The sequence below is a fragment of the Euleptes europaea genome, chromosome 7, assembly GCF_029931775.1.
Source record: "Euleptes europaea isolate rEulEur1 chromosome 7, rEulEur1.hap1, whole genome shotgun sequence".
Lineage (NCBI taxonomy): Eukaryota > Metazoa > Chordata > Lepidosauria > Squamata > Sphaerodactylidae > Euleptes > Euleptes europaea.
The window spans coordinates 11529943-11548659 of NC_079318.1; the positions used below are offsets into that span (position 1 = coordinate 11529943).

Sequence of the window (18717 nt, forward strand, 5' to 3'; positions counted from 1 at the left end):
AAAAGCATCGACTCCCTTTAAGTATCTTCAAATAAGAAATTATTTAGCACAATTGATCAAGAAGGGCAAGCTGATACCCAGAATCCTTAATGAATTTGAACCATTATTAAAATCATTTAAAATATCCGTAAGTTATATGGAATATTAGTACAAAAGTTAACCCCCCTTTTTAAGAGAAATTGAATAAAAAATTAGGTTATGAGTTGGATGAAAAGAAATGGAACGTTGTACTCAGAAAGGGTTTAAATTTTACAATAAGTCTTGCATTTAGAGAAGATTTATTTAAAGTGACACATATGTGGCACCTCTCCCCAAGCAGAGTTCAAAAAATGTGTAACCTGGATAAAAATGCTAGTAAATGTTGGTATTGTGATTCAGCTGGCACAGATTTTCTACACATGTGGTGGAGCTGCAGTAGAGCCCAAACATATTGGAGGAAAGTGATTGAAATCATATCCAACGGTCTTGAAATTGTTATTCCAGTAAGACCAGAAACAATTTTATTAAATAATTTTCCAGACAAACCAAAGGATATTCAAGTTATGTTTCTCCATATGTTAACAGCTGCTATAACGAATTTTGCGAGAAACTGGAAAAGCACTAAATTCCCTGATTTAAATAATTGGCTCAACAAGGTTAAAGAAACCTATGCTTTAATTAAGCTGACGTACTATAATAACGATAAAAATACCAAAGAATTTGATGCTCGCTGGAATTCAACAATTTTAAGGATGGAGAAAGCATGCTAATGTGTAAATTGTAGAGAGGGAGTGATGTAATAATAATGTGGATTTTAGTTAAATAGACAGAGTATTATTTAAGTGCTATGGGTATTTTAGTTATATTAGCGCTGTTTTAGTTTGTTTTTTTTAATAATTTTTGTCACCAGTAATTGATTTTTTTTTTAATGGCAAAACCATAAACAGATTCCAGCAGACGGCAAGTCCACAAAAGCAGTTTTATTTGGTTAGGATCGACAGGTTTCAGAAGCCATATTCAAAAGGACACTAGTAAGGGGCATAGGCAAGGTGCAGAGCATATATGGAAAAGCAACAGGAGATAACTGGTAACCTAGGCAACCCCCCTCCCAGAGGCAGGAAGGAGCACTTAGCAATTCCCACAGTATGGGAATTTGTGAAGACTAAACACGGGGCACAGACTGGCCTTGGGCAGAACAGCACAACAGCACCTGGGAGCAGCACAATCGCTCTACTGCATACCATCCTCATGGCTCGCTCCTGACATTCTGCCCCCTTAAAGACCCCCCCTCACCCTCCCACTGTGGGTTTGTGAGGGTAGACTGCATGAAATTCTTGTACCAAGTGGGGGGCGGAGACATCACAGGCATGCACCCATTCATCCTGGGCGGGACTAAAATGCTTCCAGTGGACCAGGTACTGAAGGGTACCGTAGCGAATGCGAGAATCCAGTATTTTAGCTACTTCAAAATGCTCCTTCCCCCCCACCATTTCAGGCACTTCGGGTTGTGGTTCAGGATGCCATTTTTGGGAAGGAACATACGGTTTTAAAAGACTGACATGGAACACAGGATGGATTCTCCGTAGGGACTTGGGCAAGGAGAGTTCCACAGCCACTGGATTAATAATCCGGGAAATGGGGAACGGGCCCACATATTTGGCACTGAGTTTATCACACGGGCGGGTGGATCGTAGGTGTTTGGTGGACAGATAGACAAGATCCCCCACTTTGCATTCCATACTGGAGTGATGTTTGTCAGCCTGAGCCTTGTAACGTCATTTTGCTCGCTCTAGATTTTTAACCAGCCATGGCCAGGTTGTTTGAATTGAACGTACCCATCCATCCACGTCAGCTCCCCCCTTTTCCTGAGAAACATCAACATGACCAGCGGGGCCAAACTCTTTACCATGGACAACCTGGAAAAGGCTGAACCCTGTGGATTGGTGAACCGCATTATTATAAGCATATTCAGCAAAAGGCAACAGGTCAATCCTGATGGTAATTAACGTAACAGCGTAAATAGCATTCCAACACTGCATTCACCCGTTCAGTCTGACCATCCGTTTGGGGATGGAAGGCACTAGACAGTCCTTGTTCTACTCCGACCAACCTGAGAAAAGCCTTCCAAAATTTGGCCATGAAATTTGAACCCCTGTCCGTGACTATTTTGCGTGGAAAGGAATGGAGACAGAAGACATGTGACACAAAGAGGTGGGCCAATTTCGGGGCGGAAGGGATACCTGCACAGGGTACAAGATGCACCTGTTTCGAAAACAAATCAGTAATCACCCAAAGAACTGTTTCCCCCCCACTAGGGGGTAGGTCCGTCATGAGGTCCATTGCAATTACTTCCCATGGTTTCGAGGGAGTCTCTAACGGTTGTAAAAGTCCGGGCAGCTTGCCCTGAGATCGTTTGGTTGCTGCACATATGGGGCAGCTGCGGATGAAGGAGTCCACATCTGATCGCATGCCTGCCAACCAAAACTGTCTCCGTTACAAATGCAGTGTTTTGAGGAATCCAAAATGTCCGGCCATCTTGGCGCCATGAACCAAACCCAAAACCTCCCCCCCGCAACGCTGCCGGAACATACAATTTAGAGTCTTTGTACTAAAAACCCCTGAGTTCAAGTAAAGTAGCTGGGAGAGTTTGTGAGGACAGTTCCTCTTGATAACTGCAAAGGAGAGTCTCCTTAAAGGAATCAGACAGTCCTTCCACCCCCTCCGGAGAGGAGTCGGCGGGCAGCTTGACCGGGGACGGAGCCGATACAGGTGCAGGGAGCGATTGAACAGGGCGTTCGGATACCCGCACCTCGGGAACCATGGCTGTCAATCAGGGGGAGGAGGAAGTGAGGCGGGCGGTGCTGTCGGCTCAGCCAGGTGTGGGGCTTTCCCCCCCCCCCATCGAAAGTGGCGACGGTGGGGATTGGTTCTGAGAACGGGTTTGTACGGCCAAAGTGGGCAACAGACCTCGTTGGGCAGAGGTGAAGAGCGACTCTGTGGGCCGATCGACCTTGGTGGGATATTGGGGAAGTCTGGATAAAGCGTCAGCCAGAAGGTTTTGCTTCCCTGGTACATATTTTAGGATGAATCGAAACTGGGCAAAGAAGTCCGCCCAGCGCACGTGCTTCGCGGACAGCTTGCGAGCCCCCATTAGGGCCCCCCTTTTTATTTTATTGTAAGATTAAATGTTTCTAATAATTTTTTAAAAAATGAAGTAGGGGGAGAGAGATCTGCGCGTGAATCCAGCAAATCCAAGATATATGTTTGGACCTTGGCCAGAGGCACATTAGTATATAGGGCGTTTACATCTAGAGTAAGATCCCGCTGGGACATGGACCTGATGAAATGTCTGGTATCAATGACATAGGATTCCTTTTGTGTGCCAAAAAAATGTAAAAAGTGTTCTAAACATTGGGCTTTGGATCAAGTACGGAGTTGGTGCCGGACACGATGGCAGGCAGGATGGTGCTGCTGCAGTCGTCATGTTTGTGGCTTCCTAGAGGCACCTGGTTGGCCACTGTGTGAACAGACTGCTGGACTTCAAGTCAAGTACCTTTATTGGCATAAAAAACAACATTTGGCTAATACAGTAACACACGGGAGAGCTATTTTAGGCCGAATGAATTACAATCATATCAACAAGGAAATTAGCCACAGCTTCTGTAATATTACAATCTTGATTGTTAAGAAGAGTGAGAACCATTTAGTAATTAGGGAGTCTCACAATCTGTGTTAAAATAGGATTTAAAAATTTTAAAAGTAGCAATTGATAAAAGGGGCATTGGAAGAAAACATGTCAAATAGTTTCAAGACTGCTGGACTTGATGGGCCTTGGTCTGATCCAGCAGGGCCTTTCTTATGTTCTATGTCTGCCAGAGCTCCGGCTTTGCTTGGGGAATTACTGGCTTTGAGAGCTACTTTGATTGAATTTGCCAACCTTTCTTTGGGTTCAAAAGACACTGGTTGGTTGAAGAACGGCTGTCGTGGATCTACTTGGATGACATTATCTGTTTGCCGTGGCATCAGGCAGGCAGCTTTTTTAGCACCTTGCAAGTAACTTGGCTGTAACCACAGACTTTCTTCCCCCTCCGGGGGATTACACTGGACAATATTGTTCTCATTTGATATGTATTGCCTCTTAGAGAGTACCTTAGGGTTATATTTGTAGGTGTTAGTAATAGGATAGATTTAGTTAGTGCTCTTATTATTCAATACATTGTAATGGTTTGGTCTGTTGTGCTGTTTCTTTTGATTTCAACTTGTATAATGGTGGCAATGCAGCCTGAATCTCCAGATGACTTTCCCAGCTGCTTTACACAGATGTTGAAAAGCATGGGGGACAAGATAGAAACTTGCAGGGCCCCAGAGGCTAAGGGGAAGAGCAGCAATCCCCCAGCACCACACTTTGAAGAGTGCTTCCCAGTACCAACCCTGAAAGGTGATCTAGAAAGATACTATGATTGATGATATCAAAAGCCACCAAGAGGTCCAGGAGAATTAACAGGGTCCCCGGTCCATTTTTTGGCACAGGCCATCCACCAGGGCGACCAAGGACATTTCAGTCCTATAACCAAGATTGAAACCAGATTGAAATAGATTTGAACAATCTGCTTTATTCAGGTATCCCTGAGTTGCCCCGCCACCACTTGTTCAATCGCCTTGCTCAAGATGGTACATTTGAGACTGGGTGGTCATTATTCAACTCTTCTGGGTCCAGAGTACGTTTCTTTAGGAGCAGACACACTACTGTTTGCTTCAAGGCAGGGCAACCACCCCCTCTCACAGAGAGATGTCTCTCATACCCAGTCCTCTAGCTCCCTCCAGCAGATTTAAGCAGTCGGGGGGCAAGGGTCTGCTCAAAAAGCAGACAGGGTAGTCACATCCCTCAGTGTGGTAAATTGTAGGTCCTGTTATCTTTTACCAGAGTTCAGGGCAGAGGACATCAGTGGCTACTGGAAAAGGCAAATCAAGATCAGTTTTACCTTAAGGTATATAGTCTTAGGCTGCTGCTAGACTTGTGCTGGAAGTTTGTGCAAAAGCAAACTTAAGACAAGAATACACAAACACACTTCTGATAAAGTGTGGTCAGTGTTTTAAAAATATTGTGTAAAATAAATACAGTAAATACAACAAATGACTATTTACATATTTGTATAGAATTACATAGGAGATATGGAAATCCCACAGAGTCTGCTTAATTACTGCATACAAATAAATGTATACTTCATAACAACAATCAGCAATGAGTCAAGAAATCAGATACATTTTAAAAACCTTTTTCTTCATCCTAGCTGATGGATTGTCAGTTTTATTCAGAAAGGGAATTTGTGGAAGAGACAGTGTTCCTGGCACAAACCTTTCTCCTGGTTTGTGTTACACGAGTCCGCTTTCAGGTTGCATATTGAAATTACATACATGAATTTGTAGGGAATGATCAGCTCAAAGAACAATCACTGGCAAATACTTTAGATTGGTTAGCAAACCCTTGAGCAAGAAATGTGCATAGCCCATAGCAACCAAATCTTTTAAAATTAAACCACAATTCAAAAGTTGAGAGACGCACATTTCCCAACAACTGTAATAGCAACAAATAAATTCTGTATTTAGTGGTTTTCCAAGAAATGCCCCAGGTTTTCAAAGGGTTCCACCACCTCTAGATAGGCTATGGCCATTGCAAGAATGTGGACTTTGCATGTTGATAGAAGCTATCAGCCTTTCAGCAAGAAGGAGTAGAAGTTTCCTTAGACTTTAGATCAGACTTAGGGAGCCCAGTTTCAGAGACCTCAGCCTTTTAATGTCCTATAATATGAATCTATGGTAAAGGAATATCTGTCCAAATCCATATTATTACAGTGTGCAGCTGCTCTGTGTCAGGCAAGTACTAAAGGTAAAAAGGTAAAGGTCCCCTGTGCAAGCACCGGGTCATTCCTGACCCATGGGGTGACGTCACATCCCGACGTTTACTAGGCAGACTTTGTTTACGGGGTGGTTTGCTAGTGCCTTCCCCAGTCATCTTCCCTTTACCCCCAGCAAGCTGGGTTCAGGCAAGTACTGCCAGACTCAAACTCAGCTTACTCCTGATTTTCTTGGCAGTCGATCCACAAGCTGTAGAATTGGTTTGAGCATGGTTCTTCTGCACCTTAAGCAATTCCTAGCTTTCATTTTTTTAAAAAAGCCTCTAGCCCTTATATACCTCATGGAGATATAAGGGAAAAGGCATATATCCTCAAGGAAAGATACTAGAGACTTACTTAAAAAAAAAAGCTGGGAATTCAGAGAACCTGCTTAAACTATCATTACAACACTGTATTGATATATCAATATTTTGGCACCTTTAAAAAATATGAAACCACTTGTCTTTGGGGGAGGGAGAGGGAGTGGTTGACGATGATGAAAGGCCAATCAGCAAAAAGTGGTCGGGGGGGGGGCGGATATGAGTGGGCAGGTCAAAGAAAACTGACAGAAACATTACAGACGAGGAAAAAGATGACTCAAAAATAAGCTTCCAGAAAATGAACAGGGTAAAAGTGATCTCAAAAGAACCAGAAAACCCCCAGAGGGGAAATCAGGGGATAAACTAAAACAGAATGGGGCCAGAACCAATGGCAATAACCCATGCAGAAAAACCTTGGGAATTGGGTTGATCAGACATTGGACTCGAGCCACAAAGTGCATTGTCAATGCATCTGGTGAAGTAAGCTCAAGCCTATGTAATGTGATATCCAACTGGGTTACTTTAGCTTTGTGACAGTAATGATCATATTTTGGTCTTTTATTCTAAGTGATTTAATTAGAATACTGGTAGTTGGAGATTTAAGTTTTTTATTCCTAGACATATACAAGAACTGTCATTATGCATGGAAAACTAAAAGAAAATAATTTTTAAGAACTTTAATGTAATTGTGGTTGATTATAGCATATTGGGTTTGGGTATTAGGTTAACTTACTTTATAAGCATGGATGAACTGGATGTCCCAGGCTAGCCTGATCTCGTCAGATCTCAGAAGCTAGGCAGGGTCAGCCCTGGTTAGTATTTGGATGGGAGACCACCAAGGAATACCAGGGTTGCTGTGCAGAGGAAGGCACTGGCAAACCACCTCTGTTAGTCTCTTGCCATGAAAACCCCTAAAAGGGGTCGCCATAAGTCAGCTGCGACTTGAAGGCACTTTACACAAACACACCCACTTTATAAGCACAATTTACTGTTTTGGTAGTTTGATACAGTTTGGTAATGATCTGGTGGGGATTACATCTGTGGTGAATGGCATACAAGGCTGGATTTTTCTGACTTCCATTGCTCATTTCTGGAACTGTGCTCTCATAAACTGAAGCTGGCATATAGGCTGTAACTGTGAATACAATCCTAACAAGAGTTAGACTCTGAGCTAGGGCTGTTGAATTAAAAAAAATTCGGTATAGTTCGGATTCGGCTGAATTCGGCCTGTTTAGATTCGGGATATGCCGAAGTCCGAACTCCCCCACTTCCTGATCTGTGCAATTCGGCGGGAATTCAAAGTTCGGGAAAAAAATTCGGCCGAATAAAGCCATTAAAAACACAACCGCGCCTTTCCGCGGCTCGGGGGGGGGCATTTTTGGGAGTAGAGGTCCCAAACTTTCAGTGGAGCTTCAAATGACCCTTGTTGCAAGTTTTGTAAAGATTGGGTCGTGGGGGCTGAGATATGGGCCCCGAAAGTGGTCCCCCCACCCTTAATGTGCATCTCTGAGCAGAGCTTGCCGCCCACTCACAAAGCTCCCAGCCCTGACAAACAGCTGATGAGAGCAAGGGCGGGGCAGGTGCAAAGGAGTTTGCAAAGCAACACAACTGCAAAGCAACACAACTGCAAAGCAACACCTTTGCAAACATGCAAAGGGCGGGGCAGGTGCTAAGAAGTTTGCAAAGCAACACAACTGCAAAGCAACACTGCAAAGCAACACAACTGCAAAGCAACACAACTGCAAAGCAACACCTTTGCAAACATGCAAAGCAACACCTGACACCTGGGAGTTTGCAAACCATGGAAAGGGACAGAGGCAGCTAGCTATGCATAATGAGCAGGAGGGGGTGGAATTTCCCCTTTTGCATTGGACTCGGGACCAGGCAAATGAATTCTTTAAGTCACCATTTGAAAACCAGTTTTGAGCAAGCATCAAAATAGACCTAACCGATCTTATGAATGAGGGAAAACCTGAGGACACACTGAAGCCCCCCCTCAAACCAGGGAGAGAGAGACTCGAGGGGGCACACACACCCCAGGCAGAACTGGCGAAAGCCCCCTTTGGCTTCCCCCCCACCCACAGAAACTGTTCCCTCCCCACACACACACAGACTCTGCTTCCCCCCCCCACACACACAGGAGAAAAGTATAGATTAAAGCCCCCAAAGGGGTCTTACTGTGGCTGTCTTCTGTTCCAGCAAGAGGGGCTGGGAGGAGGACTGGGTAATCCAAGACGATTCCATTTAAGCACGGGATGTTTTGCTCTGGAGATGCATTACAGGATCGGGTGATCCATTCATCCCAATAGGGAAAAGGGGAAAGCCCATATCTCAAGGCCCCCTGACCCAATGTTTACAAAACTTGGGGGGTCTCTTAAGAAGGCTTGTCTGAAGCTCCGCTGAAAGTTTGGGGTCTGTACCCCCAAAAATGCGCCCCCTGCAGCCACGGAAAGAGAAAAGGGGGGAGACGATATTTCTGCCCCCACTGAACCCATCTTTACAAAACTTGGGGGGACTCTTAAGAAGGCTCGTTTGAAGATATCCTGAAGGTTTGGGGGCTGCACCCACCAAAAAGCGCCCCTTGCAGCCACGGAAATGGAAAAGGGGGGAGGGAAAAGGGGTGGAGCCCATATCTCGGGACCCCCTGACCCAAAGTCTACAAAACTTGGGGGGTCTCTTAAGAAGGCTCGTCTAAAGCTCCGCTGAAAGTTTGGGGTTTGTACCCCCAAAAATGCACCCCCTGCAGCCACGGAAAGAGAAAAGGGGGGCGCCCATATCTCGGGACCCCCTGACCCAATGTTTACAAAACTTGGGGGGTCTCTTAAGAAGGCTTGTCTGAAGCTCCACTGAAGGTTTGGGGTCTGTACCCCCAAAAATGCACCCCCTGCAGCCACAGAAAGGAAAGAATGTGCACAAGCACCCCCCATGAGGATTTCTCTCTCTCTCCCCGGCCTCGCAGCAGCTGATTCCTCCAGTACTCAGTCCTGACTGATTGGCCAGAAGAAGCTTGGCCACCGATTGGCCGGGGGAGGAGAATGCTGCTTACTGACGCCCCGAATTTGCCGGATTTATTCGTGAACTCCTGAACTCGCTGAATTCGGCTCCCCCGGTTTCCCACCATTTTTGAGTTCAGTTCATCCCGAACTAAAAACCGCCGAATCAGGGGAAATTTGGCTGTTTTTCGGTTCGGGCCGAATCGAATCGACAGCCCTACTCTGAGCCTATTGAAGTCAATGGACTTTGGTGTAACTCTATTTAGAATTGCACTGTGTATTAATTAACCATTCTCACAGTAGTGAAATGCAAGTAAAAATTATTTTCATTACCAGATATTTCTCTTTTATTTACATACTTTTAAAGGCAGTTGGGGTTATTTTTCTGATAGATGCATGAGTAGATATAACACTGCAATGTTATTATCCATGAAAATATTCACTTCTGTTTTCTTTCCCCACAATTCAAGTATAGCAAAGACTGGCTCATCCATACTAGCTTACTTCGTAGGGGCATAACACTGTGTAAGTGGTGCATTCTGTACTTATCTCTGGTATCTTGACAGTATATCCAATCTGTTCATTTCTCCCATAAAGTGGGGTTGCCCGTCCCCCAGGTGGGGGCAAGGGATCCCTCACCTCAGCTCCTTTTTTCTGCTTTGGTGGGAGAAAAAAAATTAAATGCTGGTGGACCAATGGCATGATGTCATTGCTGGGGAAAACCCAGAAGTGACACCATGCCTCTCCAGCAATTCAGTGATTCCTGGAGAGGATTGACACTAGTCCTCTCTTGAATCGATAAGGACTCTATGGTTTTACCAAAGATTCCATCAATTCCTAGAGAAGCAGGATGTCACTTCTGGGATTTTTCTGGAAATGATGTCATGCCGTTGCTGAAGACCACCACTCATGTCCCTGCCTCCCACCTCCAGTCTCCTGTTTTCCTACTATATAAGAAGATATTCCTCAAAATCCTCTATGACAAGAGCTGAAAAAGATGTTAGTAGAAAACTAGCAATTTCTCATGAAGCACCAAGTACTTAGACTTTAGAACATAAAGCTGGGCTAAGTAGACCTAGTTCTAGGGTTGCCAGGTTCTTCTTTGCAACTGGTGGGAGGTTTTGGGGGTGGAGCCTGAGGAGGGTGGGGTTTGGAGATGGAAGGGACATCAATGCCATAGAGTCCAATTGCCAAAGTGGCAATTTTCTCCAGGTGAACTGATCTCTATTGGCTGGAGATCAGTTGTAATAGCAGGAGATCTCCAGCTATCACCTGGAGGTTGGCAACCCTACCTAGTTCTGATCCAGCAAGGCACTTTTTGTGCTCTTAAGCAGATATGGGTTCGCTTGACTTAGATTAATTACACTTAATAGTTAAGAGAATTTGGGTATACAATATTGATTTGTAAATTTAAAACACATTGGTATACCATGAGACTTTTTTTTTTTTAGCCGTCCCACAAGATTAAAGTCAGCCCTGCCCTGTTCTGAAACATTACAAGAGATTCTGGGCAAATTATCAGTTCAAAGTGGGACAACTTCACTGTTCTTCACCTGTTTAGGGCAGCAAAAATCCCAGCCTTGGTTATAGCTAATAAAGGAACAAGGCAAATAAATCCTTTGTGTTTCCAGAGGGAATAGTTTCTACGTTACTGCTTAAGGAAATGAACATAGTCTGTATAATGCCAGTTGTATGAACACACACCCTATTATGATCAACATCTCATTCTTGGATACTGGAAAACCAGATTTGTAATGTTTCTTTAACCAACTTGTGTTCAAATTACGGATTAAAACTGTATAGTAGTCAACTAACCTGTGTCATGGAAGGAAGGTGAAAACATGAGCAGTCTTGGGCGTGATTTACCAAACATGATGTGTGGAAGACAACAAAAGTGCAAGATTCCTGGGGGTGGGGGGCAGCCATTTTCAATGTAGAAATTTCACGTGTCTTTTTAAAAAAAGATTACTTAGGCATAAAGTTTAAACTGGAACTGGGAAGCTTTTTCTGTTTCCTTGGATACTCTCCTCCTACTCTGGGTATGATTGAAATGAAATATTTGAGTCTTGGATAAGAATGTCTGGATCGGATCAGAGGAGACTGTCCCCGTTGGGCAGTTCCCACAGCCATCTTAATTTAGGTTTGGGATACCAATGTTTGGTGACTGGATACTAAAGTTCCCAGAGCTTTAGGTTTTCCTCATTGTAGGCTAAGTTTCTGTGACAGGTGATCAGTCATATGTACCACTTCTACCTGACAACTATTTGCCAATCTCACCAGTACTCATTAAACAAACAAATCTAGAATGCTCCCCCTTTTTCAGCTGCCATTCATGAGATTACAGTCCTTACTTGCCCTCTACCTGCCCAGCTCTGGGTTGGAAGATACCTGGAGATTTTAGGGGTGGAGCTGGAGGAGGGTGGGGTTTGGAGAAGGGAGGGACTTCAATGCCATAGAAGTATCCCGTTGCCAAAGTGGCCATTTTCTCCAGGGGAACTGACCTCTGTCAATTGGAGATCAGTTCTAATAGCAGGAGATTTCCAGCCACCACCTGGAGGTTGGCACCCCTACTCAGAATTTACCTTGAGCTTTTAGAAAGCGAGTTCAAAAATAAATTTTGTTTAAAAATAAATTTGGCAGAGAATTTAGGGGAGGGGTCTGTGTTTGGCATGAGAGATCAACCCAGCCACCTCAAAGTACCTAGCACAGAGGCACAAAAAGCCTCTCTGCTCAGAGAGAATCCCACCACTGCATGAAGGCCTGAAGCAACATGAAAGAATTCATGCTGCCTTCTCCTGGTCTTCTCAGGCACCTCACAGAAAGTGAGAATGGCAGCACTTCCCATTGTAGTGAGTCCTTTCTAGTCTCAAGGAGATTGCTTGACTTGGTCTTCATACCAGCCATGGGGTCTGGCTGTGAAAGCCTTTCTCTGTTATTCATGCTTGGAGTCACTTCTTTGAGTTATCTGGAATTCCTGTCTTGCAAGCGCCTTGACACGCTGCATCTTGTTTGTGAATGTCTCTGAACTCTGAAATCTCAATTAGGATATTATAATTTGTGAGAAGCTGATAAAGGGTGATTTTTAGGGTTGCCAACCACCAGGTACTAGCTGGAGATCTCCTGCTATTACAACTGGTCTCCAGCCAATAGGGATCAGTTCACCTGGAGAAAATGGCTGCTTTGGCAATTGGATTCTATGGCATTGAAGTCCCTCCCCTCCCCAAACCCCACCCTCCTCAGGCTCCACCCCAAAAACCTCCCGCAGGTTGTGAAGAGGGACCTGGCAACCCTAGTGATTGTATGTGGGGCTTGGTCTGAATGGCTTTCTGATCCCAGAATCCATACCAAATAAAATAATGTTGTATGTGTCTGCACTGTTTGTTTGTTTGTTTGTTCTAGACTTTCCCATTTAATCCTAGCAAATTCAAGTAGTTTTATATAACTATGTTAAAAATATTGGCACTATTATACAGATATTTTTTTTAAAATGGCTGATGGGATTAAATTTGTGTGCAGCATTTAACTTGACCTCTGCTATGTTTTATTTCCAAATTCAAAGTTATAGGTATAATCCAGTTGAACACACTTGTTACTATTTGTGTGTTTTGTTCAGTTATCTACAGAAAATATTATAAATCTGGATTAAACGAATGGCTGTAAAAATAAACTTTTGTATGCATTAAGTCAGCCTGAAATTTATCAATGCAATTTATTCTTTTTTAATCAGGAAGATTTAAGAGTAGATATCTGTCTCTTGGGGATTGTAAATATACATGCTTTCGCTTACAGACAAAGAAGCATACACACACATTTTTGCTCACTTATTCTCTGTGGCATCCAAGTATAGTAATTCGTAGAATTTCAGTTGGGTCTGACTCTTTATACTCAGAACTGTTTGGTTCAGTTCTGTTTAAACAGCGGTAATTCTACCATTTGAAATTTAAATAGGATGATTCAAGATTGAAGGTATATGTTGAAAATTTGCACAAATACATTCAGAATCGATGCAAAGAGATTCTGAATACTTGTGACATATATGATTGCTGTAAATATAGCAGTCATATGCAAAAATATTGATATGACACAGGTATGTATTACAGGTTGCCATAGTATATTTATGTTTGTATCAACTACAAATGTGTTTTAGTGAATAGATACTGCCTTTGAACAATGCTGTTGTAACATTCAGGTGTTTCTTACAGCAAAGTTTTCTAAAACTAGTTCAGATTAGGATTGTAAACCTATGTACCCTTGCTTTTGAGTAAGCTTGCATAAGATTCAGGTGTATGCGTATTACAAATAAAATATGAACCATCTGCTTTTATCAAGGGTCATGGTTTCATTTAACACAGAAACATTTAATTCTGGCATGAGTTTACATTTGTATTCACACATCGTTATCTAAAGCCCTTCATGTTTTAATGTTAAGAATAGCCACTAATCTTTTTTTACCAGTTGAAACATAGGTAACTATATATCTATCTATAGAACTAATTTTAAAAGTTTATGTTGGACTGGTGCAGTGTAATTGCTAGTCCAGAGATTAATTATATGCAGCTATAAAATAAAATAGGCTAATCACATTAGTGTTCTACTTGTTTTAGGTTTCCTTTTATTTATGTGTGTTAAAATTAATCTCTTTGGATTGTTTTAGAGCTCTGGTTGTTCCAGGCAGTTCTCAATAAACTATATTGCAAAAGGAGGTAAAAGCCGGGAGTGTAAGGGAGACTCTTTTTTTGGGGGGGGGGGCTAGATTTATTAGTTCTTTGTCCTTGTTTCGTGCAGTTAACTTGTGGCTGAATGTCAAGAGGTGGGGTGGGGGAAACCAAGTCTCCTATTTTACTCTACATGTTTTCTTTTGATTTTGGAATGCAAACCAAAGGAGCACAAGGGCAGGATAACAGCAGGTTTAACTTGCTTTTTTCTTTATATATATTTAAATGCTTTATACTGCAGCTAAATACCAAGAATCATGATAATAGCAGCAGGCATGTTTATGTGCCTTTTCTCTTACATAGCTACAGGGCACTCTTTGATTTCTGCTCTGTGGAATTTGACAGTCTGTGGCTGGCTGCACACATGCGTGAGTGCACCCACACAAACACACACTTTGCTATGCTGTATCTCAGTTACAGCGCAGTCCTACCCAGGGTCATTACAATATACACATTACATACTTCTAGAAAACATGAAGATGAACAAAACAGGGAGTTTAGATAAACAGAGATAGATTGGAGCCTGGCAGGGGTATACAATGTAAATGAACTAGGCTCTCTGAACGGAACTGTTATAAAAGCCCCCTATACTTCTCTCCCTGAGCTATGAGCATTGGAGCCCCATGAAGTAAAAAACAGTTATAATTAATAACAATGGAGTGAAACAATTGTATGGTATTAATCCAGAATTAACTGTTTCTGAGGTGATGTTTAAACTGACATCAGTGCAAGGCAAGAGTGTCTGGCCTAATGCCAGTACCTTGTAAAGCATATTAGCTCATATGAGTAGTACTTAAAGTTGGAGTCAGAAGAAGAGAGAGGAGGGAGTGTGTGTGCCTGCTTCCCTGTGCTTACAGTCTGGGACGAGCTGGATACCTGTGCAGTTGAATAATGTGGCTGAAACAAGACTTCTGCTGCTTTTCACCTCGATTTCTTCTCTTTTCTCAGGTGGATCGCTAGCTGCTGATTCCAAGCCGGGATATGCTACATGCTCACTGCCGCTAACAATGACCATGACCCTTCACACAAAAACCTCTGGTGTTGCTTTGCTGCACCAGATACAAGGCACTGAGCTGGAGACTCTGAGCAGACCTCAGCTGAAGATTCCCCTGGATCAACCGTTCGACGAAATGTATGTGGAAAGCAACAAAACTGGGGGTTTTAACTACCCAGAAGGCACCACTTACGATTTTCCCACCACTGCACAACCAGTGTACAGCTCAACCAGCCTCAGTTATGCCCCTACATCGGAAACATTTGGGTCCAACAGCCTGGGAGGGTTTCCCTCTCTGAATAATGTTCCTCCTAGCCCTGTTGTGTTTTTACAGACGGCACCACAACTCTCGCCTTTTATTCATCGCAACCAGCAGGTACCGTACTACCTTGAGAACGAATCGGGAAACTTTTCAATGAGAGATGCTGCTCCCTCTGTTTTCTACAGGTAAATGTTGCTATTGATTTATTTGAAGTAGATGCAGACAGGAAATTTGTATTATACAGGGAGAGACCAGTTGTGGAGAATTTTGTGTGTTGTGGGTATGGGGATCTGTGTGTAAGGCTGTGCCATTAGGACTGTCACCAAAGAATAATGAGACAATAAGTGATAGTGCAGTGTAAATCAAAATGTCTCTTGTGATTATTGGGGAATTGTTGCTGTGTACGCTTAGAAAGGCATATGTAAAACAAATAAGATGGTCAAAATAAGTGCTGGGGTAGAATAGGTGGCAATAAAGCAAACAAACAGCACAAAACAAAACAGAATTTAAATGAGACCTAAAAGTGACTACTTTGACCACCATGAGTGTAGTCTGTACCTCCTGTACATTGATATGTTTGGAGTTTCATTTTTAAGCTGCAAATCTCCTTCCCCCCCACCCCCACCCCGTCTGTTTACTACATTAATTGACTTTAGGTAAAGCTGGTCAAAAACTCAGTGGCCCGCCTTTCCAAATAGTACAGGGTGATGGCACTTTAGTCATAAAGATGTCTGTAAAAAGTGATCATAAGACCTCCAAACTGAAATAATGTGATTCTAAAAAGGGTACTCTCTTCCCAGTATACTAGCATTATATTTTAAAAGACAATGGATTTAAAAATTATTTTCTGTGCAACTCACTGTAGTATACTCACAAAGACGTCTGAGCTGTTAATGTTTAAAAAATCCTTGTGGAGAGTTCGGGAGAGTAGTGCACATAATGCACATTTTATAGGCTTGCAGCTGTAAAGAGATTTTAGAGTTCTTTGAACTGGTTTGAGGAATGTGGCTGGTATGAAAGTGGCAGAGATCATAAAAAGCATGTCAAGAAGGCATGTTTTAGTGATGCAATCAAGGTTATAGGTTCTCGTTTTTGTTTTATAGAATTAAAAGTAACCAAACATACACTGTAAGACCACTTGTAAATGAAAGCAAATTTTTATTGCTGAAGGACTAGTCTGAAATATCTCTCTCCTATGTTCATGTCTACGTTTAGTAATTTCTTCTTTTTTGTTCTGGAGCCAAAGGCATGCACCAAATCCTGCTGCCTCTAGTTGGTCAGACTGGTCAAAATGTCAGCTCTTTTCCTCAGGAGTTCATTTATTGAGTTGTACCACTGCAAGAAACAAGAAAATGCCATTCTGGCTTTTGTAATATGCCTAAATCCTGTAGTTTTCTACATTAATAATCCCTTTAATGCGTTTGCTGCAAGAAAAATTGCCAGCTCACAGGGTATCATTGGAGGGCCCATGACACAGCAACACTGCTGAAACTAAGCAAGTCTGGGTATGATCAGAGCCTGGGTGGGAGATTCCTGAGGATCCTATGTAAGCTGACTTGAGATCCATGAAAGAAGAAAGGTGGAAGTGCAAAATGTAAAAATGAATAAAAAGGAAATTTACTTAAACGGAATATGCTTTTGAGTGTGATGCTGAGTTATCACCTGAGAGGGAAATGATCAACTAAGCCAGGCGTCCTCAAACTACGGCCCGCGGGCCGGATCCGGCCAGTCAGGGTCCTGGACCGGGCCCCCTCCTCCCTCCGGAGCCTCGGCCACCGCGCCCGTCCCTTCCCCAAACTAAGGCGGCCGTTCGCCGTATAAAGCATCAGCGGCAGCAGTGGAGCGGCGACACCCGCGCCGACCCGGGAGCCGCCGCCTCTGCGCCTTCCCTGCCGTGGCTGCCCTGAAGAGCCGCCACCACCGCCTTCCTTTCCCCAGGCGCGCGCACACGGCTCGGAGGACGGGAGGCGCCGCCTTGGACTGCAATGTGCCCCTTGCCGCTGCTGCTCCTCCTGCCGCAGCAGCCACTGCAGCCCTGAAATAGCCATGCCGGGCTGGAAGAAGAACATCCCCATCTGCCTGCAAGCTAAGCAGGAGCGAGGCGAGCGAGTCCCGGGGCCCCCGTGCGGGGGGCTTGGGTGGCGGCGCCTTCGGGGAGGGGAGGGCTAAGAGACCCCCGTCTCCCGCCGGCCTCCTCCCGCGCCCTTCCCCCTTCCCCTCAGGTGCTCTTTGCCAAGCAGGGGGCCAGCCCAGCCCGCCTCCCGCTGCAGGAGGCGGGAAAGGAGGGCGCACAGCGGCGGCGGGGTGTGTGTGTGTGTCTCTCAGCCCAGCGAAGGGGGGAGTGTCGACCATGGAGAGGCACCTGGGGGAGGGGCGGCACGTCCTCCTGCCGCAAATGAACTTTTCTTTGCCTGGGCGCCTGTTTCTTTGCCTTCCCGTTTGGGCGGGGGGCGGCGGCGGCCGGCCCCCAACAGTGTTTGAGGGACAGTGAACTGGCCCCAGTTTAAAAAGTTTGAGGACCCCTGAACTAAGCTGTTCAGCAATGGAAACAAAAAAAGCCGTATTATCGATAGCAATCTTTGGTCTGAGTAGGTTTTTTCTTCTGCACAATGCTACATTGACTTCCTGAAAAACATCAAAACATTACTGCTTGGTTTTTGTGTTATTTGAGAAAGACCAGGAACTATCATTATTTTAGATGCAATGATTTTAATAATGCCTGATGGGACTTGTTAAAGTTAAAAATCAGATATAAGGGTTACGTTCAGACAGGTGATATACAGAAATGGCACCTAGCTGTGGTTCACTAGGAGCAGTAGGGTTTGACTTCAGAAGAGTTGGATGGGAGGGGAAACAGAACTTTGATTTTGGGTGGCATTCTTAGATAGCTTGTGTTTGAATATTCTATTTTGTGGCATACATATAGAGCTTTTATATTATGGTGCAACTTTTGGTTTTCTAAGGATTGAGCGCCTTGAATGAGATCAGCATTCTCACAAGTTGGAGGTTGAAATGTATTTTGGCAGGTGTTAGTCTTTTTTTTTTATTTCCTTTGACTTGTGTCATGAGCAACAAAAAGCATAGTATGTTGGACTGTCATATAATTCCTTACTTGCAAAATCTTTTTCAAGCATTTTGTGTTCATCTTTTAAATCAAAAGTGTCCGTACCAACTTATCAGTGTAGCTGTTCTAAAAATACCGTCTGTGTTTTTTTGCACACTGCTTATAGACGCTGTATTGTTTGTTGGAAATAATTATATTATAGATATTATATAATATTATATAATTATAAAAACACTGATAGTATAAAAAATACTGTTATAAATTATGAATAACTTTTTAATAAGTCGCTTTGTATCTTTCAACCCACTACTTAAAATCTCTCTCTATACTGAATTCTTTTATACATAAATTATCAACAGCGTTTTTATACAAAAATTTAATTTTTATATACTTTAATATATTTAGAAAAATTGTAAGCTAGTAAACTCTGTACATTTTTCTGTCTTCATGATTTTTTAATTACTCTCATTTTCAATTATTCCTGTAGCACTTTTAC

General features: G+C 43.4%; 1 protein-coding gene across 1 annotated transcript in view; it reads left to right on the forward strand.

Annotated features, from left to right (window-relative positions):
• Window positions 1-18717, forward strand: part of ESR1 (estrogen receptor 1) — a 288535-nt gene that overhangs the window by 133101 nt on the left and 136717 nt on the right. Inside the window, exon 2 of the mRNA XM_056853656.1 lies at window positions 14850-15342. Within this exon, the coding sequence (XP_056709634.1) occupies window positions 14909-15342 (434 nt within the window). The 5' untranslated portion in view covers window positions 14850-14908. The remainder of the gene's footprint in view (window positions 1-14849; window positions 15343-18717) is intronic.